Genomic DNA, 23,726 nt, shown 5'->3' with positions numbered 1-23,726 from the left:
TGCACTGACGCTCAGCACCTCAGCCACTGCGCCATCGGGTTTCGCGTTCTATTGGTTACAGCCTGCAGGCCTCCACTCCATGCAGCGGTGGTCCAATCGTGACAGCTGAAAATGGAGGCGAGGCAACCTAACTTCGCGTGCATAGCCCCACCGCGAAGACTTCAGCCTCGTGAGTTGTCGTATATCAGCATCGTCACACCTCAAGGCACTCATCTCCGACACTTTCCGCCAGACTTCTCGTTTCGAGCGTTCTCTTTTGACATGACTCATGGCTACGTCCGACGCCTTTTCGACCGCCGCCAACGTCTTCTCAGTAGTCGGGTTGGCTGACATTGTCTTCAAGTACGGCCGCGAGGTGTGCGAGACTCTCTCGAAGCTCCACAACGTGCCAAACGAGATCAAGGAGCTCCTCGTCGAGATTGAAAGCGTCAAGGAGCATGCTGCCCGTGTCAAGACCCACTTGGAAGACCTCGCACGGTCGAGCTTGCCGCAGCGCAGCAAAGATTTCACAGCTCCTCTCGAAGCGCTGCTCTTCCACTGCCATGAGGAGCTGGTCCTCATCAACAAATCCATATCCGAATCCACGTTGTCCAAACAAGATGGCTGGTTGAAAAAGCTTAGGAAGAATGCGAAGTGGGTGTGGGACGAACAGGACATCACCTTGGCGCGGCGCCGACTGGAGCGATGGAGGAGAGAGTTGGAGTCGGCATTGACCTTAGCTGGGAGGTAAGAGACCCATGCTCAGACGTGCAAAGCAGTGACCATGAGGCAAGCGCTTACAAGTCGAAGGGCAAATGACGTTTCGATCTACGCAGAAGTCGCAAACACCCGGTCCGATATTGCTCAGGCAACCTCCGACTCGAAGACGGCTGTTTCGGATCTAAGTACCACTGCGTCCTCCATCGAGAATGGGGTTCACACCATTTCTGCGACTATGGACACCTTCTTTCAAGGCAACAACGCGCAACTCGGCGGCATGAAGGATCTTTTGCTTGATACGCAAGGAGCAACAAAGTCCGGAAATGTTCAAGTTCTACAGAAATTGGACTCGGCTGCGGACAGCTCAAGTGTCCAGTGTTCAGCTTTGCAGAACGACATTCGCGGCGGAGTGAATGCAGTTCGACGAGACATTCACACCATGTCCCAAAGCATGAGGCAATCGAGGAGGGACCAGACACGCAAGCAGCGCTCGGGGACCCGAAAGATGTTGAACAAGCTTGAAGAAGTCAACGCAAAAATGACGCAAAGCTTTGCGTCCTTGAACCTCACCCGGGTGGGGGAAACTGCCTTCATTTTTGAAGGCACCAATCTCGAGTTGGTGACACTGCCACTCGAGCTTCTCCACTCGGAACTTGTCAAAGCCCTTCCGACCCTTCAGTCACATACGAAGATCAAAATGTCTCAGTCCGAGGCTGCATGGGTACAACAGCAATTCGAGATGGTTCGCACAGCAAGCTTCGAACTCTCGGCGAATGCCTCACGTTCAAGAGCGGCAAAAGGTCTCCCTACAGCTACCGATCAGCAGCCGTGGTGCCAACAGGCTGTCATGCATTCATCATCAGCATGCAGTGTCATTTCCCAAAGATCCTCAGTTTCTGCAAGCCGCCGGTCGATCTTCTACCGACGCGAATCCCTGAAGACGCCACTCGGATGCTTGAACTTGATAGTCATCCGTTCCAGTAGCCCAGGGAAAGATCTTGAAGACACAGAACTGGAATCAATGACCATTAGCTTCTGCCCATCAGAGCAGTTCCGATTGCCCGGTATATCAGCCAACTTCCCGCGTCGCCTCCCTTTCGCTCGTCAGCATATCCCACCTACCATCCGTATATGGAACATCATACCTTATGACTCGCCAGCATTTGCCGCAGCAGCAGCTGATGATGTGTACGCATTGACGGGGCTCTTCGAGTCTGGTATCGCCTCACCCTTTGATCGCACGTCAGACGGGTACTCCCTTGTCGCCGAGGCCATCAAGACCACCAGCTGTGAGGTCTTCAAGCTACTCCTCGAGCAAGGAGCTGGCCTATCCGAAATGGACTCAGTCGATCTTTACTGGCATATGGACTATTTGCCATGCTCCAAAAAAGACGTTCCGAAGCTCCACAAAATATTTTCGTTACTTCCAAAGCACATACCCGAATTTTTTGCCGAGGATGATGCGCTACTTTGGATCGGCTTTTGTCCATTTGCTGTTGCTATAGAGCCGAATGTGGAAGTTTGGGACTTCGACTTCTCTGATGCGGAGCTAGTCTCTTGCCTCAGATCCGCTACGCAACTCGCCATTGACAACTCTATCGACACGTCAAATACTGAGTTGTTCCAAATGTGTCCTGCTTATACATTACTCCAGAAATCGTTGGCAATAGACGTTCCACTTTTATCCATATCTCGCTTTTACGAACTACTGGATATGAAGCTTCCAACATTAGAGGGCCTTGGTCTCTGTTTGTCTACTTGGATTGATACGGTTTTGGATGGGGATTCCAGCTGGACAACAAATACTCTTTCCTACATCGTCGAGCTTCTGAAAATTGGGGTGCCGCTTGATTATGTGGACGAAAATCAGCTTACAGTAACGGATCTCGCACTTGGTAGCACGGAGACGTCGCTCTTGTGGGTAGTAGCGGTTAATAGGGCAGGTTTCCAATTGGGCGAGGCACATTGTTCAGGTGGAAGATCTCTGGAAGACGTTTGGCCGGGCCTTCTCAACAATCTCTGGAGACTACCGAAGTACAAAAAGCTCATCAGGGCCTGGGATGTCGATCAGTTAGGGGATTTGACGGAGATTTTTCTGCAACAGTCTTCCGTTTTGAGGGAGGCTTGGGTGCACGGTATGGACGTGGATGACTGCTTTCTCATGGGTGTGGCAAGCCTCTGGGAATGATCGCAATAAATCTCGGATCCTCAAGTGATATTGTTTGCTGCTGTCCGCATTTTCTTTAGCTGGATCAATAAGTTTCATGAATGATTGTTCAGTTGAGCCGCATTTTGCTTCTTGCTTTGTACAGATATGCTGCTCGCTGCTGAGATAGGAAAGAAGAAAAGAGGAACAAAATCGAGTCGGAAGTGTCAAGCCAGCGCAAAAGTCACATGGCGCATTACTCAGGCTTGCTTGAGAGGGCGGTGCAAGAGCGGAGCCCAAACCCACAAGAGTTGGGAGGTCAGTAGTACAAACACGGATTTCAGGAATCGGCAGTAGATGAAACGGATGAGTTCATCCACCGCACATTCCGAGGAAAGTTTCGGAGCTCTCCTTTTATTGACAGCCTATCAGCCGTGCCTTTGAACACGTCGAACGCATGCTGCAAGGCTTCACAGCATGAGCACACATCGGATTGAGGCTGTGTTGTCATGCACAGCCCCGCACCAGCAGCCTGATCAGTTCCAGCCTTCTGCATATTGGACTAGAACCCACGACAATCTCATCTCGTAGATTGCTTCACCATGACATCCGAAGATATTCTCTCTACCACTGCAAATGTCTTTTCAACGCTTTCCTTTGCCGAGCTTGTCTTCAAATGCGGCCAGGAGGTCTTTCAAGCACTCGTTAAGATCCAACGAGCGCCAAAAGAGATTGGTGGGCTGATTGATGAAATCAAGGACATTGAGAACTATGTTTTGCGTGTGCTGCTATTTCTGAGAGATTGCGAGAGCTCCGACTTCTCCGCAGAGAACAGAGAAGTCGTACCATGGCTTCATGAGTTACTCAAGCATTGTAAGAAGAATTTCGACTGGCTTCAGAAGAAAGCCAATGACGCGATGAGCTCTGAGACGGATAGCTGGTTCAGATGGTTCAACAACAGTGCCGGGTGGGTCATGTCGCAAGAAGAGATCTCCTGGGCGCGACGTCAAATGCTGCGGTTGAGAAACGAAATCGACAGCACGTTGGGCCTGGTCGGAAGGTAAGTGGTCAGACGTGCCACGGTCAAGAGTTGAGGTGATGCCAACAAATGAACAGGAAGAACGAGCTTGCCATCCATGCTGAGGTTCGAAGCGGCAATCAAAGTCTCTCGCGAGCATGTTCAAACTTCAACGATCTACCTGGAGAGATCAAGGTCTCAATAGCAGAGACCAAGAACCAGCTCAGCAATTTCAGAACGTCCAGTCTCGTAAGAGAACCGGCATCGTCTGTCCACACCGGAACAATACCTCACCCGCGGCCAATTGAAGCTCTGACAAGGATATTGTCTGAAGTCGACGGGTTCGAAAATCATGCGGTGCGCAGCTTTGGTATCGCCAGTCTCCAGTATGCTGGATCCAACGAATTGTCTTTCGGGAGTAATGATCTGGAATCGTTCACCCTCCCGTTGATGCTGCTGCGCCCCCAGCTACTCGAGATATTCCCGGATATGATCTCGTCCGGGAAGCTGGATATCTCGCTGCCGGATGCCGAATGGATGCAATACGAACTGGAATCATTGCTGCGGGATTTCCATGATGTATCCGCGCGGGATGCGCATTGCAGAGCGGAGTCTTGCAAGGCCGTTGGAAAGATCAACCACACTCCGATTCAGCACGAGCGACAACGCCTGTTAAAAACGCCCGAACCGAATCGGGAGCGCGAAGCCGCAACCGAATGTCCTCGCCCGCAGCCTCGCTGGCGCAAACGGATACCAGTGGCATGCCAAGATTATGCAGCAGATACCACAGTGGGTTCGACGGTGGTCCGTCTTGCTCAAACGAAGTTGGAGACAGCGACCAGGACAGATCTTGAGACCTCCATCCGCATTGGATTCTTGCCAAAGGCTGGCAACAGTGTGCCGGGACTATTTGCGTCCTTTGTTCGTACTGAAACCGTTGTAGCAAGTTCCTGCGCCGCATAGATCAGACTTTCACGTTGATTTCTGCCATGTATGGTGTTTAAAGCGCTGTTTGATTAGAATGCAAGAAGGGATGCCTAGTAACATTCATATCCTCAAAGAATACACAGGATTCTCGCAATTTTCGGTGTCCGAACTGTAGTGTCTAAACAGTTCTGCTCAAAGACCGAGAACAATGCCGTATTCTACCGAGGAGAGCCACAGGGGGTGAAGAAACTCGCAGCGTGCTCTAGGCCAGAGTACAGAATATATCGATCCCGAATCCTACCCGCACGAGACATCACGTCACCGTCATCGTATAATTCCCACCCGTAGCCACCACCTCCACGCTCACGCTTCCATCATCCCCAACCTCAACGCCTTCAACATCCTCCCCGTCGACCTCCACCGTCACATCCGCCACCGCCCCCAAATCCCCCACCACAACCACCCCCTCCGTCCCCTCGGGCGCACTCCACCACACCACCGTCGCCGACCCATTTCGACCCCTCTCCCACCCAGCCTCAAACTTCCCCAACGGCGTCGCAAACCCCGCCCTCGCCCACTCCAAATCGCCCCACCTCGGCGTCACTCCCCACTTCCTCCCAGCCAGATCCTTCACACCCAGCCCCACAATCCCCTCCGTCAGCACGCCCGTCGGCCCCGCGCTCCAGCCGTGCGCATGGCTGACGTAGCTCTCGTCGTACCCATAACCCCTCTCGGCGCGATACCCGAAGCTGCCGTCGGTGCGGAACCCCTCGATGACGGTGGAGCCGCCGGTGCCGTTGGGGTGGTCGGCGTACCAGCCCCACGACCGGCGGACGAGGTCGAGGGCGCGCTGCGGGGCGGCGGCGGCGACGTGGGCGCGCAGCTCGAGCGACGAGATGAACGGCGAGATGTTGCCCGGGAGCTCGGGCGGCTCGGCGCCCAGCGGCGTCCAGTTGGCGGTGAGGGCGGCGGAGATGGCGGCGGCGGTGGTGGTGTTGGAGGGCGCGATGCCGAAGTAGAGGGAGAGCGCGTTGGCGTCTTGCGGGTGGAGGGTGGTGAGGGTGGCGTTGTCGCGGTAGAGCGAGGCCGCGGCGTCCCAGGTGTGCGTGTTGATGGCGGTGCGCAGGGCCGAGGCGCGGGCGAGGTAGGTCGTGCTGAGGGTGGAGTTGGTGGTGTTGGTTTGCCAGTCGGCGAGCGTGGCGGCGGTGGTGAGGGTGTGGTAGAGGCTGGGGGTGGAGTGGGGGCGGTTAGCGGGAAGTGTTTTGTGTGGATGGGGAGGAACTTACATCATGTTTGCCTCGGTGTTGTTCCAGCCTTGTTGCCATCGCGCCCAGTCGCGGGTACCGGTGACGTTGAGGAGCCCGGAGTCGTCGACCTTGCCATACACGTAGTCCATGGCTTTGAGGTACCGCTCCCAGACCAGCCCCAGGAAATCAAGGTCGCCGCTGTAGAGTACGTAGTTGTATGTTCCGATCATGGTCCACATGTGGTACGTATCACTTCCCTTCTGCAGCAGTGGCGGGCCCGCCTCCGGGATGGCGCCGTCGGCTTCCTATAGTCTTCAGTCAATTGAGAGCCCGCATTCAGTCGATTGAGAACCATCTCAGTCTGCCACGAAACGTACCTGATAATCATACATCACTTCCAGCGCATTCCTCACGCTCTCCAATTCTCCGGTGCTCACATACGCTGCTGGTACCGCGACGCCCATATCACCGGGCCAAACGGCTCTGTCCCTCTTCGCGCCATCCACAATAACCGTGCTGCCATTCGAGAGAGTGCCATTGTTGGCCCAACCGGCGCTCAAGGCGGGCCATGCGCGGCCTGTATTCACCGGCACCGCATTGGTCTGTAGCGTGTACGCGCCTGCATACCAGATCCGGTTGAGCAGCTCATCGCTGCTGTGGAAGTAGCCCTGGTAGGCACGTAGGTTTGCCCACGTAGGCTGGAATGAAAGTTCCAAGTCTATACTACCAATGTCTATCGTCGCGGAGGTGGAGTTGGTGAGCAGGAAGAGTGTCAGATATCGGAATCCCCCACGCAGCTTCTCGTCAGGCATGACATAGGAGCGGTTGATCGCAGAGTCGGTGTTGAACGAAGTGTCGTAGATGGCACCATCACCCGCTTGAAAGAGGCCATTGGACGAGTCTGACGTGAGTCCGATCCAGTTCTTCGCTTCGCTGAAGGCCAGGCCGAGGGTTCCCGAGCCGGCTGCGGTGTAGGAAAGGTGTACTATCCCGCCCACTTCCCGGCCGAAGTCGAACGCGAGTCCCGAGGCATTTCCTTGAAGAATGGCTGCGCCTGGGTATGAAGAAACGATGGAGGCATTGGCGAGGGAGAGGATAGAGCTAGGTTGGACGGTGCGCGAGGATGGCGCATAGATATTAGCGTCCCATGGGCCTGGAAAGGCGGCTTCAACAGGGCCGTCGCACACAGTGTTTCTCCAGCAGGACTGCGCGAGCACTGTGTATGATGTCAAGAGATAAAGAAAAGCCCATGTTACTTCTACTATGCTAAGCGGCATACTGCCAGACGCTGCTTGCTGCAAGAATGAAGAAGTTCGACCGAGCTTCTGAGACCATAAGGGTTTGGAAATCAAAGGGAAGTAAATGGGGTGGATTGGGCGTGGGTGATTTGGAAGAAAAAACCAAGAACAATGACCCTTTCCGTAGTCTTTTAAATCCTTCTCACGTCCAATATGTCAAGCTTTTCCTCCACTACCATCTCGCAGAACTAGCCAGGGGCATTTGCCAAAAAAGGGAAAGCTACGGGAGATGTTGTACCGAGGACGCAAGCGGGTTAATTGGTGCCGTGTCGATCCCCCGCATTGGACACCGAGATTGCGGAGAAGACCCGTCACCACCTCATAGCTTGCCAGCAACACGACTCACTTCCGGGACGTCTTCGATGGCGGTGGACGCCGCGCGTTCGGGATAACCTAATTTGGCACGCTGGTTCTGCCACTGACGGACCTTCCGCTTCTCACCCGCGGAGCTTAGGGGCCGAGAGATGCTGTCGACGACCCAGACGCAAAGGAAGAACTGGAAGAAGCTGAAGAGGGCTGAGAAAAGGAGCATCCATCGAGCCGACTGCGCTAGCATGCAGCGTTCGTGGGTCATCATGAGGGCCACTTGAGAGTCATCTCCCAGCATCCATGGGAGGACCTCGCAGAGGTAGACCTCGATGTCGAACTCGCCCAGGAACCTGGCGCCGCTACCAATCGTGTCTACGTGATCCGAGATACCATTGCTGACGTAGACGGTTATGCACGCAGCAGCAGCAAAGAACTACGAGTGTATCAGTACCAGGCGGGATTTGGAACAATCTCAGGTCTTACCAGGTTGGTCCAGAGGCAGAAACTGATGATGACGCGCGGGTGAAAGAAGACCATCCTAGCCGGCACGTGGCGCATCAAATGGCATTCCTTCGAAGTCTGGGTTTCGTCAGTTTGAAAGAGCGCAAGTCTTGCGAGACTGGCTTACCAAGGAAGTCGGATTGCGGATTTTGCGGATGAGACGTGTCCAGCCGATCCGGCAGACGGTGATCAACAAGGCCAGAAAGACTAGAATACCAATGAGACCGGAGCAGCAAGCCATCTCCACCGGCCACAGGTGAAGGAGAAAGCCGGAATCGGCGAACCTGCGCCTCTGGGTGAAGGTGCCGTCAAGATGCTCGTCGGGGTCACTGTGCTGACGGACGAACATCCTGGCAGGAGTGTTCATGCCCAGAACCATGGACGAAATGACGAACTGGACGGCACAGAGCCAGAACAGGAGCTTGGGTTTGTTCTCCTCTTTCATGGTGGCTGGGTTGAGAGGAAGCGCTGTGCGATATTGACGAAGACAAGGTCGTTGGGCGAAACGCGGGTGACGATGAAGTTGGCGTTGGCGACCGCAAGAGGAGCGATCCGCAGGCGGTGAGGAGTTGTTGTGATCAGATAGATGGTTGCAGAGGTAGACGTTTCCCGAGTGACGGAGAAGAGAAGTTGATGGTGGGCGGAAGAGGGAGGAGCGGGCGGCGACGCGTTTTATGCAGGAAGGAGCGGCCCGGCGGGCACAACCTAAACACGCACACCAAAAGCTCTGAAAATTTAGTACATTCACTGTCCCTGACTGTGTTTACGTTCGACTCTCATCCAGCCCGGCCTACACCACCGCCACTCGGACGCCAATCCCAACCTCGCACTCTTCGACGACAGCCGTGACTCGCCTCGAACAACCACATCCACCTCTTTGAACCATGCGTCCCACCTCCAAGAGACGCCGCGCGGCCCAGAGAGCTGGCAAACCACCTGTCAAGCGGGCCAAGTCGCAGTCCAACACCCCACTCCGCTCGTCAACCCTCTCATCTACCACGGCGCCACGAAGTACAACCCACCGTGGGACGACACCTTCAACATCCTCACACACCCCGCCGCCACGGCGCACCTCCCCACCTGGAACACCGATCACAACCCTACGGATACACTGTGGAGGAAGGCGATTGCGCGGCGGTTCGATCGTACCTGGGTTGGAAAGAGGGAAGCGACGGCAAGGCTACATACGACGAGTGGAAGGAGTAAATCTCGGTCGTACGCAAGCGCTATAGACGGCAGACGGACCCCTTCCCAGAGCCAACTCTAGAGAAGATGTTGGAGCGCTGGGGTGAGGCGTATGAACATTTCATCAAGGTCTACGCCCCATCCCTGAAACCAAGGAGGCCTTCTGCGAAGCGCTCGACGGAGAGTACCTTCAGCCCCCGTGGCCGTCCAAGAGCCACACATGGAGCAAGGGCAGACAGGGCCAGGAAGATGCAGCCCGCTCTGCTCTCTAGCAGATGGATGCACGACAGGCTCATGCCGAAGGCTCCAGGTAGATGCGCACGAGACAATCCTTGTTGCCGGAAGATGCAAGCGCTTTGCTGCGGTTGCGCGGAGAGCAGAACTTTTCAATAAGTTTTCTCCGGATTTCGGAAGGGAGGGGAAGAATCCTTTGCGTGTAAAGGACAGCCGCTGGTAAGTGGACGGCAGAGTCTGTCGAGGGAAACAAATGTCGGTTGCTTGCCCACCATCCTTCCTCGCTTTTCGGTACGTAGAAGCTTGGCTGTGGTATATAGACATCTTCGGAAATTTCCGGGATTCTTGTGAGAGCCTCCCGGGCTCGAGTATTCATGAGATAGTCCGTCCAGAGCTGGCGGTCGTCCGTCTGGCACTACCAATCGACTACCAGTTGCGGTTGCCGGGCGAGTCGGCGGACGATGTGGATAGGCGGGTCGCGGGCGCGTTCGGCGGAGGGCGCGGGAGAGGGAGTATCGGGAGGGGGGTAGGGAGGACAGGCTGATAAGGAGGAGGGGTTGATTGGGGGATTTATGCGCCGCAGTTGCGAGTGGGAAGTATGCAGCAATTTGCAGTCCAACCAGTCCGATTTCCCCGGGGTTTGGCGAGACTTGAACTTGAGAGTAAGCAATCATGAAACTTTCCTACATAAGCATTTGGAGCAAATGCGGATATAGAGGCGGCACTCGAGAGTTCTCATGAACAGCCAGAGGTAGCTCAACTCCCTAAGTAGGACGCAATACCTCTTCCTCGGCAGTTTTGAGAAGAAAAACCTGTTTCGCCATCCGCCGTGTCGCCTGAGCTTTTACACTGAGCCGTGCGCTCTTCCATTATGATACCCTTGACGCCGCTTACCCAGATAAACCCAGGTCGCTATGTCAATCAAAACCGTATGCACGCTAAGCCTCGAAAAATGTCCGCATTGAACTCCCCCAGGCCCCTACATCTCCAATCGTCACGAATCCGGTATCCACCCCAGCTTCTCCATCGGCCACCTGATCCACGGCCTACTTCCGTCGTCCAATGCATCATGAATGCCGGAGAGGAGGTGGTAGATCCAGCCCTCCATCCACCACTGATTGCCGAGCTCGTTCAGCAGCACGACGAAGTAAGCGAAGATGGTCAGAGCGACAGGCTGGCGCTGCTGCAGACACAGGACGAAGTCATCCGAGACGCGGTACAACCAGATGAAAACAGTCTGCGAGGTCGTCGACGCCGACGACGGACTCGACCTGTCACCACCGTCGTCGAATATGCAGGCGAAGCAGCGTGAGACGTCGTCGATGGCGGCGAGATACGTTGGCAGGTTGGGGTTGTCGCCCGCGAGGCCGGTGACGAGCTGACGGAGCTCCGCCACGCGCGCATGTTCGCCGCCGGCGGACGGGTCGTGGGCGAAGAACTTCTGGACGCGCGCGACAGCGGTGGTGAAGAGGGGGGATAGCGGGCCGTGGCGGATGCTGTCGTTGGTGGTTTCCATGATGGCGCGCACGCCGCGGGAGAGGACGAGCCATTCGGCGAGTCCATTGTCGCTGAAGATGAGGAAATCGCGTGGCTTGGGCCCCTTGGCGAGCGTGTAGAAGGAGGAAATGATAGCGAAGACGTAGAGGGCGGGCGCGTTGTCGTCGTTGACGCACGGCATGAGCGCGGTGGTTGCGCGCAGGCCGATTTCCCAGTGTTGGTCGGCTTTGGTGGTGTAGTAGGCACGCTTTGATGATCGGAAATGGGCGAGATGGCGGGCAGAGAAGGCCATGAGAACGTGGAGAACGAAGGGATGGGAGAAGCCCAGCTGGGGGACATTGATTCGATAGAAGTCTTGCATATCGGTAACGCTTGAGATGGTGTATGCAGTTGAGGTGGAATAGTTGTGCAAGAGCTCAAGGTCGGCCACATTGGAGAGAGCTGCAGGCCGAACCACAGGTACGGGAGTTGAGCCACTCTCGTAGCCGGAGAAAGGGCTGGGGGCCCCGCCCGGCCCAGATGGGGTTGTTGCACCTATCCGCAAGGCATCCCGAGGGCTAAGATGGCTTGCTGGACTGGAAGCTGCTGAGTGTGACGAGCTCACGGCGGGCGTAAAATCACATTGGATCGAGTGTCGAACGCAATTGGTGCATTCGGGCCTCTTTTCATCGCACTGTGGGGCAGCTATTAGAACTCGAGTGGCAGCAGTGCGGTGATGCGAGTACGGAGTAGTGATAGACTCACAGAGACTTGCTCGGCGGATAGGGGCAAACATATCAGAGACCACTCACCTTGATCCTGCGGCGCTTACAGTTCTGACAACCGAGACGGGATTTCCGGTGGGATCGCCGCGACGCTGTGGGCGCTTTGTTGTTCTGCGCCGGCTGCTGCTCGGCCATGATCACATGGCCAGGCACCTGGGAGGACTGGCAGAGTAAGCGGTGCTCACTGGTGCGGGCGAGTCACGCCGGTGATGTTGCAATAGGGCGTCGTCCAGGAAGGTAGAACAGAGGGGCTGCCGGGTCTTGTAGCCACTACGAGGAGGCGCAGCCCGTGTTGGATAGCGCGAAACGGGCGAGCTCGGTCCCACTTTCGCCGCGAATCCGCCGGGCGCACCCTGCCCGCTTTCCCGCGGCCACAACTTTCACCCTCGCTCTCCTCCAGCACCTTCTCATCTAAGCCACCCTCGAGCATCCCCGGCGCACCATCATCAAAAAGGACAGCCGGCACATCCCACTCTCAAAGTCTGCACACGCGTCTGTATTTGCACTACTGAAACGAACAAGCGACTTATCTGGCCGGATACACTTGCAATTGCTACGGCCAAGATTCCTTCCGTTTGGACCCTGTTCTCTAACTGCTATAAGAAATTCTGCCACCGTCGCATCTAACATGCGGATCAGGGAACCTCTCGATCATAAGATGCGATGTCTCTTTCCCTGATACCCCGTCTATGTGCCTGCATTATCCACCGCTGAATACGAAAAAAGGCAAGGGAATACGTAAAACGAGAGCACAGCGCTAAACCAGAAAGAATTCTACAAACACCGCTTCTGAGCGCTCAACCCTAGTGCCAACCAATCACAAAGCTTGTCCCATCTCGAATGCGCCAAAACGCCTACCACATCCGATCAAACCATCTCCCGAGGACCAAGAAGGTTATCCTCCTTGTTCGGGTCAACAGTCTCCATTGTGTAACTGCTGCCGGATGGAATTTCTCCACGGAGCAGGTGTCCGATCTCCGCGGGATGTTGCCAGTTCATGTAAACCATGACCAAGAACATGAGAAGCGCATCGAAGATGTAGATGTAGACCTCGTTTTGCAGCAAGTATCCGTCGTGGCCTTGGATGTACTCGACGGCACGGAAAATGCATCGGACCATGATGAAGACACTGACGACGTAGAGTGCAGTGAGGTAATGACGCCAGCGGATTTCAGGCTGCTGCGACTTGGCCGTGGGAACCGAGTTCATGCGCATGTGGAATATTCCGGCGACGATGATGAAGAAGCCGAAGAAAACAAGCTGGAGGATGAGACCGCCGATGATGATGTTTTGAGCCATGGTGATTGAGTCGGGGTCGGAGGTTCCCTTGGCCATCAGACCGCCACCTGCCGTCGGATTAGCGGACCGTACTCTCAAAGCTGTGCTCGTAGTGCTCACCACTTGATTGCAACAGGAAGGAGAAGACATCGCCGAAGACGAAGAACTTTGTAAGCCACCGTCTCTTGATGATGGCATGGCTCTCTCCATCGGTGAGGAGGATGATTCTCCCGAGAATCATGTAGATGGATGCGGCGAAAAGGGCGGGTGCGACGAGGAGGAAGACGCTTTGGAGAACGTACGGCGGGACCGTCCACTTGCCGTAATCTTCGGTTGCACCGGCCGAGCGACCGATGTATCCAATGACCTCGACTGTTCGCATGGATTTGTCAGTTGGAAGCCTCTGAGATGTTTGGAGAAGAGCTAACGTACAAAAGCCGCCTATCAGAAAGGCAAGCATGTACCAGGTCTTGTGCTTGATCAATTGGAAAGCGTGGAAAGAAGTGGTGAGAGCGAAAGCAATGACGAAGATGATAGCGGCAGGCAAGCTGGGCGAGTAGTTATACAGCTTGTAGCCGCCGAGGGAGTCGTCTGTAGCCATTTTGAAATCGGAACTTGGTGTCGAAGGGCAGGAAGGATAAAGTGATGCTTCGCAGCGTCTGGTGTGAGAGATGAGCAGTAGGATGTTCAAGACAGTCGGGGCTGACAGAGCCTACTTGTAGGGACTCCAACTTTGTTTATAGAATGGGTGGCGCTTCTTTTGCAGTAGTGTACGGCGATGCGAGTACTCACGTACGAATACGACACGAATACGTCGCACGTGAGCGTCGTACTCTTATCGGCATTTTCACTCCAGACTCAACACCATGCGCGTCTGGGTGTGCTTTTGCATCCGGCCAAACTATATGCTTTAGATGTATCCTTCAGGTGTATCGGCTCATTGCTTGCACTATCGAAATACATAAGTGCGAAATTTCAAGAAGTGAGAGCACAACGCTTCGCAATTCCAAGTTCATTGTCCATTGCAAGCAACGCTCCACCGACACCCAGAATCAAGAGAACAGAGCACCACTGCCAACTCCGAGGAGCTCATCATGTTGTTGCGTGCATCTGTTGCAGAGATGCCGCTTCTGATGAGGCTGTGCAGGTGGTCCTCGAAACGTCCACGGGCCGATCAATCTCGTATTCCAGCGTATTCGTGTCCAGCCCTACGCGCTACTGCAGCCCCCTCCCTGCCAAGCGCGGCGCATTTGCCGCCGTTGTAGGCTATTTCTGCAGCGCCAGCCGCATCAGTCGAGAGGATCGCAATCGGCTTTGCGCTGGACTTTCTACCACTGTAATAGTCTTAAGAAAAAGGTGTGCTCGTATCCATCGTTCTTTCTATTCTTAATTGCCGCTGACGTCCGTGCCGCAGCACCCCTCCACTCCACGATCGACGGACGCTTGCATTCCATCTGCTGTCCCATCTGCACTCCAGTCGTCTTCTTTTCGGTGCAGCTGAGGATCAAAACAATCATCGCTCCGCCCAAGTCATCCATCCTCGGGTTGAGTGCGCCCGAGGGAAACGTGCTCCGCCTCAGCCCGCCACCGTCCACCTATCATCTCCTTTCCATCACCGCCCCCTCACACGCATATTTCACGCCATCCTTGGCACTTGAGATATGAGCACCCCTCGCAGAAGTGGCCGAGCTCCCGTCACGTCCAGGAGAACCCACCGCAAGTCTCGTCTGGGCTGCGCTAACTGCAAGAGGCGGAGAATCAAGGTCCGACTGTCTTCCCTTTCGCCCAAGTATGATCCATGCTGACTTCTCTGTGCCACGTAGTGCGATGAGGAACGGCCTTCCTGCACTAACTGTGTCCGCCATTCAATTCACTGCGACTTCGCACCTGCTCCTCCATCCGATGTTTCCAGTGCCCCAAGTCCCGGCTATGTTCTCAGTCCTGCCGCCTTTTCTCCAGCTGTGCCTTCTCCCTCATCTGTCGGGTCTCCGCCTCCCCAAGAACCAGTTTCCGGTTTCGACCTGATCGAGCTCGAACTCCTGCAAAACTACCTCACCAACACTTATGCGAGTCTCGGTAGCTCGTACCTTTGGTTCTGGCAAAAAACAATCCCTCAGTTGGGCTTCTCTCATCACTACGTATTGCAACTCTTGCTCGCCTTCTCAGCCTACGACATTGCCCGCCGTGAGCCGGAGCGCTCAGACTTTCTCCGCAGCTTGGCTGATGAATATCAGCATGCTGCCGTCCAAACGGTGACAAGCCTTCTCCCAAACTTGAATGCGGAGAACGTCGATCCACTTTATGTCGCTTCATTATTGATCTGTTCGCTATCTTTCGCAAAAGGTCCAACTCCGGGAGACTACCTCATGATCAGTGACCACGGCGCGTCGGAATGGATGATAATGAATCGAGGGACACGCTCCATCCATGAACTACAGAAAGACGCACTGTGGACGGGGCGCCTCTCAATCATATTTCGAACAGCCGGTCGCACCCTCCGCACCGCCTTCGCCGAGGGCCCCAATCCAGAGATCAACGAACACACACGCGACTTCCGTCGGTACCTGGTAGGCTTGGCCGTCAGTGAGCCTAATACAACAACCTACCTGCAGGCCTGGGACCGTCTCGTGCGCACGCTGAAAGCGCTACTTGACGAATCCGATGACGGAAGACGCCAGAACGCGGCGACCTTCCTGTTCTCGTGGATCTACTGCTTGGAAGAGAACTTCATCCTCTGTCTCCAACAACATCAGCCTCTTGCCCTTGTCATTCTTTCCTACTTTGTGGTGATGCTGCACGTATCACGTCATCAGTGGTTCATCGAGGAATGGCCGGAACACATCATGGCAGGCATCATCCACCACATCCACGACGACTACAAGCCTTGGATAAGGTGGCCTGCATCGCAAATTGGCTGGAACGTCTGAAATCTATCCAATCAGCATTTCTGAACGACTACCATCCTTCCGATCCGAAAGGGCCGCGCAGCATGAAGCAAAGTTGCCGCTTGCTGCAGCACTGCGCGGACACCATCCATATAATTAATCCCTGCAACTCCTCTACTATCCGCCAGTAGCCCACTATCCACTCGGCATGGCCGAGTGGGGTGGGTGCTGGCGGATACCCAGGCTCCCCGCCCGGGGAGTCTGGAGACTGGAAAGACGCGGGTCGAGTCCCGGGCTCGGCACCGCGTCTCCGCCCACGGGCAGACATGACTGGATCACAAAAAATCTCTCGAGGATTCCCCTACGGTCGGGGAAGAGAGAGATTTCTGCGGGGCTCCCATCCGGGGGCCCTGTAGTTTTGCTTTTTTTTAAGCTGCACTGCTCTCTCCTCTTATCTTCTGCTCCTCTTTTCTTTTTCTTCTTTTTCTGTCCTTTTGGACTTTCTTCCCTCGAGCACTTTCGAACTCAAGATCTTTATGGTATTTCTGGTTTGTGGGTTGGCTGTTGCCTGGTAGCGATGGGAAATATTTTCTTTGGTTGAGCCTGAGCCACGGCAGTACCGGTCACCCAAAGCGCCACGAAGACTTAAGAGCGGCATGGAAGGACGGCATTTTCTCATTAAGTTCCGAAAGTATGCCAAACTTATCTGAGTGTCGAGTATAATACTAATCTGATGTAGATGCACTACGGGCCGATCTTGCTTACTTATCGATACCCTCTTTCTTTTTTTTTCTTTTTGTAACCATCTGCCTGTGTGAGCAGAAATGTACGGCTGTAGTATTTCAATTTGGAAATAGAACCAGAATGCCGTTGGGTACTCCGAACTGTATTCACGTCCAGACATACTACTCGTGGACTCCAATGGAGGAAGAATGCAATGTGCTTTACAGGCTACGAAAAGGACCATCTTCTTCATGGCCATCTGTGGTATCGTCGGTTTGAGAGTCTGCGATGGTATAGAACACGAGCAATCGGCAGAAGCAGGGGAGGCGAGCAGTTGTGGGCCTTGTCGCTGACGCACTACATGCATCAATTAGTCGAAATAACCATTTTCGCTTTCGAGAAGGTGAGACCGCTTCTCAGCCCTGGGAAGAAAAGCACCGGATAATGATAAGCCGAAAGCTCGCCAATGGCTCGCTCAAAAGAAATAAACACCCGTTCGTACAGCATCGAGCGCACTTCAGACCTTGTACTCCCATCTCACCCCCTCCCACCCCTCTCTCCGCTTCAACCGCACCGCCACATCCTCCCTCGGTTTCCACACGCCCACGGGCATGACATCATCCAGCGGCGGTGGCACCTTCAACTCGTCCCCCACGAGGTCCCACCCGCACACCAACGGCGTCACCGTGCCCACGACCTCGATAAGCGCCAGATTCCTGCCGGGACAAAAGACCTCGCCGCCGCCGAAGGCGCGGAAGGCGCCAGGGTGCACTTTGCGGCCGCTCTGATCGCCACCGAACTCGCCGGCTGGGCTGTCGACGAAGCGGCGCGGGTTGAACTCGGCGGCGTCGTCGCCCCAGATGGCGGGTTTGGTGTGCATGACGCCGGCGTCGATGAGGACGAGGGACCCTTTGCGCAGGAAGTAGCGGCCCGCCAGCGTGACGTCCTCGCGCACGGTGCGGACGGAGGAGGTGGGCATGCCGAGGCGGAGGGTTTCGCGGAAGGCCGAGGCGAAGAGCGGGCAGCGGGTGCGGAGGCGGGGGACGTCGATGACGACGACCTTGCCGTCGTCGCCGTCGCTGCGGGCCACGGTGCCCGACTCGGTCAGCTCGGCGCGGATGGCGGCGAGCAGGGCGCGGTCGGCGAGGAGGTGGGCGATCAGCCAGAAGGTTGTGAAGGTCGAGTTGGGCAGTGCGCCGACGAGCAGCCCCGTGTCGGAGCGGGCGAACATGCGCTTCGTGTAGCCGTGGTCGAAGTGGGCCTGGGCGCGCTGCCGGATCAGCGTCGACGCCCGCAGCCAGGCGCCGCTCTCGTAGTACTCGGTCATGGCGGCGTGCAGGCGGGCGCGGCCGAGGTGCGCCTTGCGGGCCGTCAGCGAGGGCAGGATGCCGATGCCCAACTGGATCTGGCCGGTGTCCATGTCCCAGAAGGCGGAGAGGAGGGTGGGGTCCTTGGCCATGATGTTTTCGGGGCCCCAGAAGGCGTTCATGGTGGGGTAGCCAATGACATTCTTGCAGAAGTCGGTGAGGCTGGTGTTGATCTCATTATCTTTGGTGAAGGAGAGCTTGTTGTAGACGGCGGCGGCGTCGTCCAGCAGCACTTGGCTGATCTCTTCCAGGACGGGCCCGGTGGGTAGGTTGTTGTAGAAGACGTCATGGCTGGCGGAGATAATACCTTGACCGTCTTCATCGAAGAGGTTCTTCTCATTGATGGCGTGGGATGCGTCGTCGAAGAGCATCAAATTCCTCACAAAGTTGATGATGAAGGGGCGGAAGGAGATGATTTTGGATTGCCGGCTCACGGCGGCGGATAAGGCGGGAGAGGTGATGACATACTGTTTGATGCCAGGGAGGGCGAGGGTGTATATGTCGTAGCCATATTCGTCCCTGGAGAATAATTGGTCAGCAGGACTGGCGGACTCGGCTAGGCGGAGGCGCAGCTACTCCATCTTCTGGTAGTATTGCTTCCCATATTTGTAGAGGCCGATCATATGGCCGAACAGCGGGATCTTGGTAGGGACCAGAGGTGGCTCGCGGGGATCGTGATCAACACGGAGGAATCGCAGCAGCAGGGCGGCGAGGATGGCCAGCAGAGTGAGGACGAGCACGCCCTTGGTGGGAGCGGAGGCTCCCGTGGTAGGATCCATGATGTCCAAGACTTGGCAAGCACTGCCAGAGAGTGTTTCCGGTGATGATGTGGCTGGACAATGGTGGAGCCAAAATGGAGGGTGAGGGGTTGTGGCTGCCAAGACTGGAGGATCTGGTGGCGTTGATCGACCAGGCAGGCAGGCAGGGCATGCAGGGCCCGGCGCGTCTCACGGCAGCTGCAGCTGCACCTCTCTCTACACCATCGCATCACATCTCGTCCCCCCGTCATCCACCAGCCCTTGGCCCGCTCGGCCTATTCGGATCTCGCATCTTGGCCATTACCTCGGCAGGCTCGTCTCCCAATATTTGCCTCCCTACTTGCCGTTTACCGCTGTAGCCTGCCACAGACGCATCTTCTCATCCTGGCCTGTAGTCTCGGATCTCGGAACGACGAGACTATTCCCTCGGTATATCCGAGATGCGGCGCGGCCCCGCGTTGCTGGTTCGACTTACCTAGTAGCCAAGGCGCAGTGGGTCTCTCCTACGTTGTCACCATGTTGCCGAAGCCCGATCTCCTCGGAGTCTCGTTCTCCTCGGAGCCTCCCGAGATGCCTTACACGCCGGGGATTCCACCGCCGAGGATTAGCCAATAGGCGTCCTGCAGTTCATCTGGAATAACGGCATCCCAAGCACCAGGACACCGTGCGCATGGTTAGCACGCGCAATTCTTCTACGCTCCCTCTGGAAGCCTGCAAACTGAGGAATCAAGGAGCACTTGGCCTGGCCCGATGACCGTGGTCTCCAAGGCTGTGTAGCCCAGAGTGGTCGGAGGCCGATGCTCGAGACCTGGATGCTTCGCCTACGACTGCCTCCAGAGCTGCCTCTACTTTAGGGTAGCTGCCGCTAGTCACGCTCTGGTATAGCCTCGCGGCGCTTCTTCTTGACCTACAGACTAAGTTTTCGGTGACATCATTCCTCTGGCTGTCTATGCTGTGGCGTATCAGAAGGCAGGCATCCTTGCGCTCCCCCATGGCCGACTGCCTCTTTGGGAGATGCTCCCGCTGTCAACTATCGTTTCCACTAGTGCCCGCGCGCCCCAGGCCAGAATGAGTCACTAGCGCACCTACGCGGTGCTAAGCATATGCTCGTCTACAGTTGTTGTCCGCAAACGGAAATCCATGTCTGCATGCGGCGATGAATGCTCCCTTCCTTCCCCACCTCCAACCATCTCAGCACCATGGCACAACATGACAGTAAACCGTGCACTATTGCACAACCGGCTGTGCGGACCTGTTCCTGTTACCCACAGCCTTGGGCCAGTTCCAAGCCGCATCTGGGCCCGCAGACCCTGGCCCTGGCAGCATTCCATCGAAGGCGTTCGCCGCGCCGTTACTGCGAAACTACCGAGTTGGAGGCCTGGATCTTTGGAATTCTATGAGTGTCAACGCTTCGTTCCAAATGTATAAGATGGCCAGTTGATCCTCCGGAAAATAATCATCCAGCTCACCATCACTCCTCCACTCTACTACTCTACCACACTCCACTCCACTCCACTCCACTCTACAGTACAATCAGCAATCAGCCACCAGCAACCAACAATCACCAATCAACAATCGACAACCAACAATCAGCAATCAGCAACCAGCAATCATCATGCACACCTCCACCGCCCTCATCGCAGCCCTGGCTGCCATCTGGTTCCCTCAAGCTGAGGCGAACCCCATTGAGGCCCGCCAGAATGTCGGCTTCTCCCTCCAGCAGCAGCCTTATGGCAAGCGCCTTGTGAACGGTCCCATCGCCCTCGGAAACCTGTACAAGAAGGTGGAGAGGGACATGCCCGAAGAGGTCTCCGCTGCCTTTGCTGTTGCAACCGAGTCGCAAGCTCCCGACATGGTCAACAAGATCAAGAGAGCTGTGAGCACCACTTCGGCCGCCGCCGCCGCCGCCACAGCGGGCAAGCCTAAGCCGTCGTCCTCCACTTCCTCCAGCTCCATCAAGACCACTAGCTCCAGCACCACCTCCAGCTCCATCAAGACCACCAGCACTTCGAGCTCCACCTCCTCCAAGACTTCGTCGACCTCCACGAAGCAATCGGGATCCGCAGCTGCGACTCCTGTCAACGAGTTCGACACTGCCTACATGATCCCCATCAAGGTCGGCGGCACCACCGTCTACGTTGATCTTGACACCGGCTCCTCTGACCTCTGGGTCCTGTCCAGCCTGCAGCCTACCACCCAGACCTCGGGCCACAACGTCTACAAGCCCGCCTCGTCGAACCTGAAGCAGGGCTACTCCTGGAACGTCACCTACCTCGACGGCAGCACTGCCGGCGGCCTCGTCTACAACGACACCGTCGGCCTGGGCAACATGAACTTCCCCGGACAGGCAGTCGAGGCTGCCTCGTCGGCCTCTGATGCATTCGTTGAAGCGGCTTACGACGGCATGCTTGGCCTGGCTTTCGACCCCCTCAACACCGTCAAGCCTGTCCAGCAGAAGACCCTCTTCAACAGCATCAAGAGCCAGCTGCCCTCTCCTCTCTTCACCTCCTTCCTCAAGCACAACGCCCCAGGCTCGTTTGACTTTGGATACATCGACAGCAGCAAGTACACTGGCTCCATCACCTACGCCAACGTCGACACCTCCAACGGCTGGTGGCAGTTCAACGCCGGCGGCTACAGCATCGGCTCCGGCGCCGCCGTCTCCACGACCTTCGCCGCGGTTGTCGACACTGGCACTACTCTCATGGTCCTTCCCGGCACCATCGTCAACGCTTACTACGCCAAGGTCGCTGGCTCTTCCTACTGGAGCGACTACGGCGCGTGGGTCTACCCTTGCTCCGCCACCCTGCCCAACCTCAACCTGATCGTCAACAACGTCGCCCAGACCATCCCCGGCAGCCTGATGACCTACGGCCCCATTGACTACAACGGCAACTGCTACGGCGGCCTCCAGTCCAGCGACAACATCGGCGTCGCCATCCTCGGCACGATCTTCATCAAGTCTCAGTTCGTCGTCTACGACCAGAGCACTACCCCTCCCCGCGTCGGCTTCGCCAAGCAGAAGGGCCTCAGCTACAACTAAGCTTTGTCTCGCTTGATTGAAATTTTCCTTTGTCTCTTGGAGCGCAAGCATTGTACTATAAACTGCTAAATATTACACACTTTTCTTTCTATCATTATATATACCCCTTAAATGGTGGATGGACGATTCTTTTGCGATAAGTACTGCTTTAGAAATTATTTGTTTCGGATTGGCATTTATTCGAAGTAGCACTAAGATTTACTTTTATTATAAGATACGGTTAAAAGCTTTATAGATTATAGATTAGTTTAATAAACATTCTACTATATATACTTATTTTAATTTACTTTAGTAATTAATAAATTTTTAACTACTCTTTCTCTATTATAATACGCTTAAAGAAATTAAAATTATATAACTTAAATTACTTTCGACTTAACTTAGAATCTTAAGCTACGCTAATAGCTATTTTAAAAATTAAGCGGTATAAACTCTTCTTTTATAACTTATTAATAACGTTAGCTATCGAGAAGAGCATCGTATTAGAGCTACTAGTAATATAGTTATAAAATTTCTTTTAGCTACTTAGTTCGCTAAAGATAATATAGCGCTAGGCGAAGCGTTTATATCTAGTATAAAATAGTCTACTTTAAGAGGTAAGCGATAATAGTAAGTATATTTATAGCTATAAAAGATTTCTAAATATTTCTTTAATATTTTTTATAAAAGCTACTAATAAATCTTTTATTAAAGCTTAGATTCGCCGCCGCTCTATTACTATAATAAGTTAAGAAAGATACTTTATATTAAGTCGGCGTTTACGAAAGCTTTAAAAATAACTAATTAAGATTCGCTTTCGCGTTATTATAGAGTAAAGCGGCTATACTAAGTATCTACTATTAATATTTATATATAGCTTCTTTTCTAGGTATAATCTTATAGTTATATATAGAATTTACTTTTATTCTCTTATTATAAATCTTTTTATTATTTATAAGTAAATCTCTCTTTAAAGATAACGCTTATTTATTATTATTTATTTTTATTCGCCGTCTTATTATACTAGAGCGTTTATCTTATTATTTTATACTTCTCTACTCTTAGACTTATTAAGCGTAATAGTCTAATACTCTACTACGTATATTAATTTAGTAACTATACTAATTACGCTAAGACTAGTATCGTTCGAAAGCCCTCGATTCTCTTAGCTAGAATCTCGATTCTTAGCTTCGTAGACGTACGCGCTATAGCGTGGTACGTAGAAGAAGAGGTGCTCTAGATAGTACTAGGCTAGCTAGAGCTCCGCAGCCTCCTCTACTCTCGAAAACCACTTAAATCCGTACTAAACTTCGTATAGAGAACCGTAAGGCACTAAGAAATTCGTTCCCGAAGTTATATTACGATAGCTCTTCTCTGCGCCCGGGAATTCTACTCTAAAGCTTGCTAAAAGCCTCTTTTCTAGGCCTTACTAAAGAGTTTTGCGTGTATAGACACCTCGACCGGCTCGAGCTTAACGCTAAGGCTTCTCTCGGCCCTCCGAAACTTCCGACGTCCGTGTCGGCTCTATCGGCCCCTTCGTTTACTTCTAGAGAGTAAGTAATTAAGAAAAATCCTCGCTTCGGCCCGGGTTTCTTTTATTTACGGCTTAGTTTAGACGAAACTAAAGCCGGTAATTTATTTTCTAGTCTTCTCCTTCTATTTGTACCCCCCTAGCACGTTTTTCTTTAAGAAAGAGCTTAGAAATCTCTATTCGAACCTAGAATAGCTTCTTCGAAGTAGGATTTACCCCCTCCGAACTCTACTATGCCACTAGTAACGCAGGTAAAGAACTTCGAGGCTATAGATACGGCTATAGAAAACTTCGAGAAATCTTCGGCTACGCCTATCTCTCTTCCGGCGGTAGACAC

General features: G+C 54.3%; 8 protein-coding genes across 8 annotated transcripts; 4 read left to right on the top strand and 4 right to left on the bottom strand.

Moving 5' to 3' along the window:
- Positions 1–268: 268 nt before the first annotated feature.
- Positions 269–2,887, top strand: SLS55_002961 (uncharacterized protein; the record flags this gene model as incomplete). The annotated part of the gene is made up of 3 exons (XM_066774441.1): positions 269–726; positions 790–2,447; positions 2,673–2,887. 3 exons carry the CDS (start codon positions 269–271, stop codon positions 2,885–2,887), a joined length of 2,331 nt encoding a protein of 776 aa, XP_066634560.1.
- Positions 2,888–3,447: 560 nt separating this feature from the next.
- On the top strand, positions 3,448–4,179 carry SLS55_002960 (uncharacterized protein; the record flags this gene model as incomplete). The annotated part of the gene is made up of 3 exons (XM_066774440.1): positions 3,448–3,905; positions 3,962–4,112; positions 4,174–4,179. The coding sequence occupies 3 exons, from the start codon at positions 3,448–3,450 to the stop codon at positions 4,177–4,179; spliced, it is 615 nt and encodes a 204-aa protein (XP_066634559.1).
- Positions 4,180–5,103: 924 nt separating this feature from the next.
- SLS55_002959 (uncharacterized protein) lies at positions 5,104–8,590 on the bottom strand (the record flags this gene model as incomplete). Its single annotated transcript, XM_066774439.1, has 6 exons — positions 5,104–5,944; positions 6,077–6,342; positions 6,415–7,242; positions 7,682–8,077; positions 8,128–8,223; positions 8,273–8,590. The coding sequence occupies 6 exons, from the start codon at positions 8,588–8,590 to the stop codon at positions 5,104–5,106; spliced, it is 2,745 nt and encodes a 914-aa protein (XP_066634558.1).
- Positions 8,591–10,558: 1,968 nt separating this feature from the next.
- On the bottom strand, positions 10,559–11,422 carry SLS55_002958 (uncharacterized protein; the record flags this gene model as incomplete). Its single annotated transcript, XM_066774438.1, has 1 exon — positions 10,559–11,422. One exon carries the CDS (start codon positions 11,420–11,422, stop codon positions 10,559–10,561), a length of 864 nt encoding a protein of 287 aa, XP_066634557.1.
- Positions 11,423–12,692: 1,270 nt separating this feature from the next.
- Positions 12,693–13,704, bottom strand: SLS55_002957 (uncharacterized protein; the record flags this gene model as incomplete). Its single annotated transcript, XM_066774437.1, has 3 exons — positions 12,693–13,171; positions 13,197–13,475; positions 13,536–13,704. The coding sequence occupies 3 exons, from the start codon at positions 13,702–13,704 to the stop codon at positions 12,693–12,695; spliced, it is 927 nt and encodes a 308-aa protein (XP_066634556.1).
- A 1,765-nt stretch (positions 13,705–15,469) lies between these two features.
- Positions 15,470–16,030, top strand: UPC2_1 (transcription factor; the record flags this gene model as incomplete). Its single annotated transcript, XM_066774436.1, has 2 exons — positions 15,470–15,476; positions 15,588–16,030. The coding sequence occupies 2 exons, from the start codon at positions 15,470–15,472 to the stop codon at positions 16,028–16,030; spliced, it is 450 nt and encodes a 149-aa protein (XP_066634555.1).
- A 1,198-nt stretch (positions 16,031–17,228) lies between these two features.
- On the bottom strand, positions 17,229–18,857 carry SLS55_002955 (uncharacterized protein; the record flags this gene model as incomplete). The annotated part of the gene is made up of 2 exons (XM_066774435.1): positions 17,229–18,597; positions 18,655–18,857. 2 exons carry the CDS (start codon positions 18,855–18,857, stop codon positions 17,229–17,231), a joined length of 1,572 nt encoding a protein of 523 aa, XP_066634554.1.
- Positions 18,858–20,451: 1,594 nt separating this feature from the next.
- SLS55_002954 (uncharacterized protein) lies at positions 20,452–21,879 on the top strand (the record flags this gene model as incomplete). The annotated part of the gene is made up of 1 exon (XM_066774434.1): positions 20,452–21,879. One exon carries the CDS (start codon positions 20,452–20,454, stop codon positions 21,877–21,879), a length of 1,428 nt encoding a protein of 475 aa, XP_066634553.1.
- Between the last annotated feature and the right edge of the window lie 1,847 nt (positions 21,880–23,726).

This window comes from Diplodia seriata (assembly GCF_021436955.1).
Source record: "Diplodia seriata strain FDS-637 chromosome Unknown scaffold_3, whole genome shotgun sequence".
In the NCBI taxonomy this organism is placed as follows: Eukaryota; Fungi; Ascomycota; class Dothideomycetes; order Botryosphaeriales; family Botryosphaeriaceae; genus Diplodia; species Diplodia seriata.
Note: the sequence above shows the minus strand (reverse complement) of the source record. Positions and strands in the feature narration are given on the sequence as shown.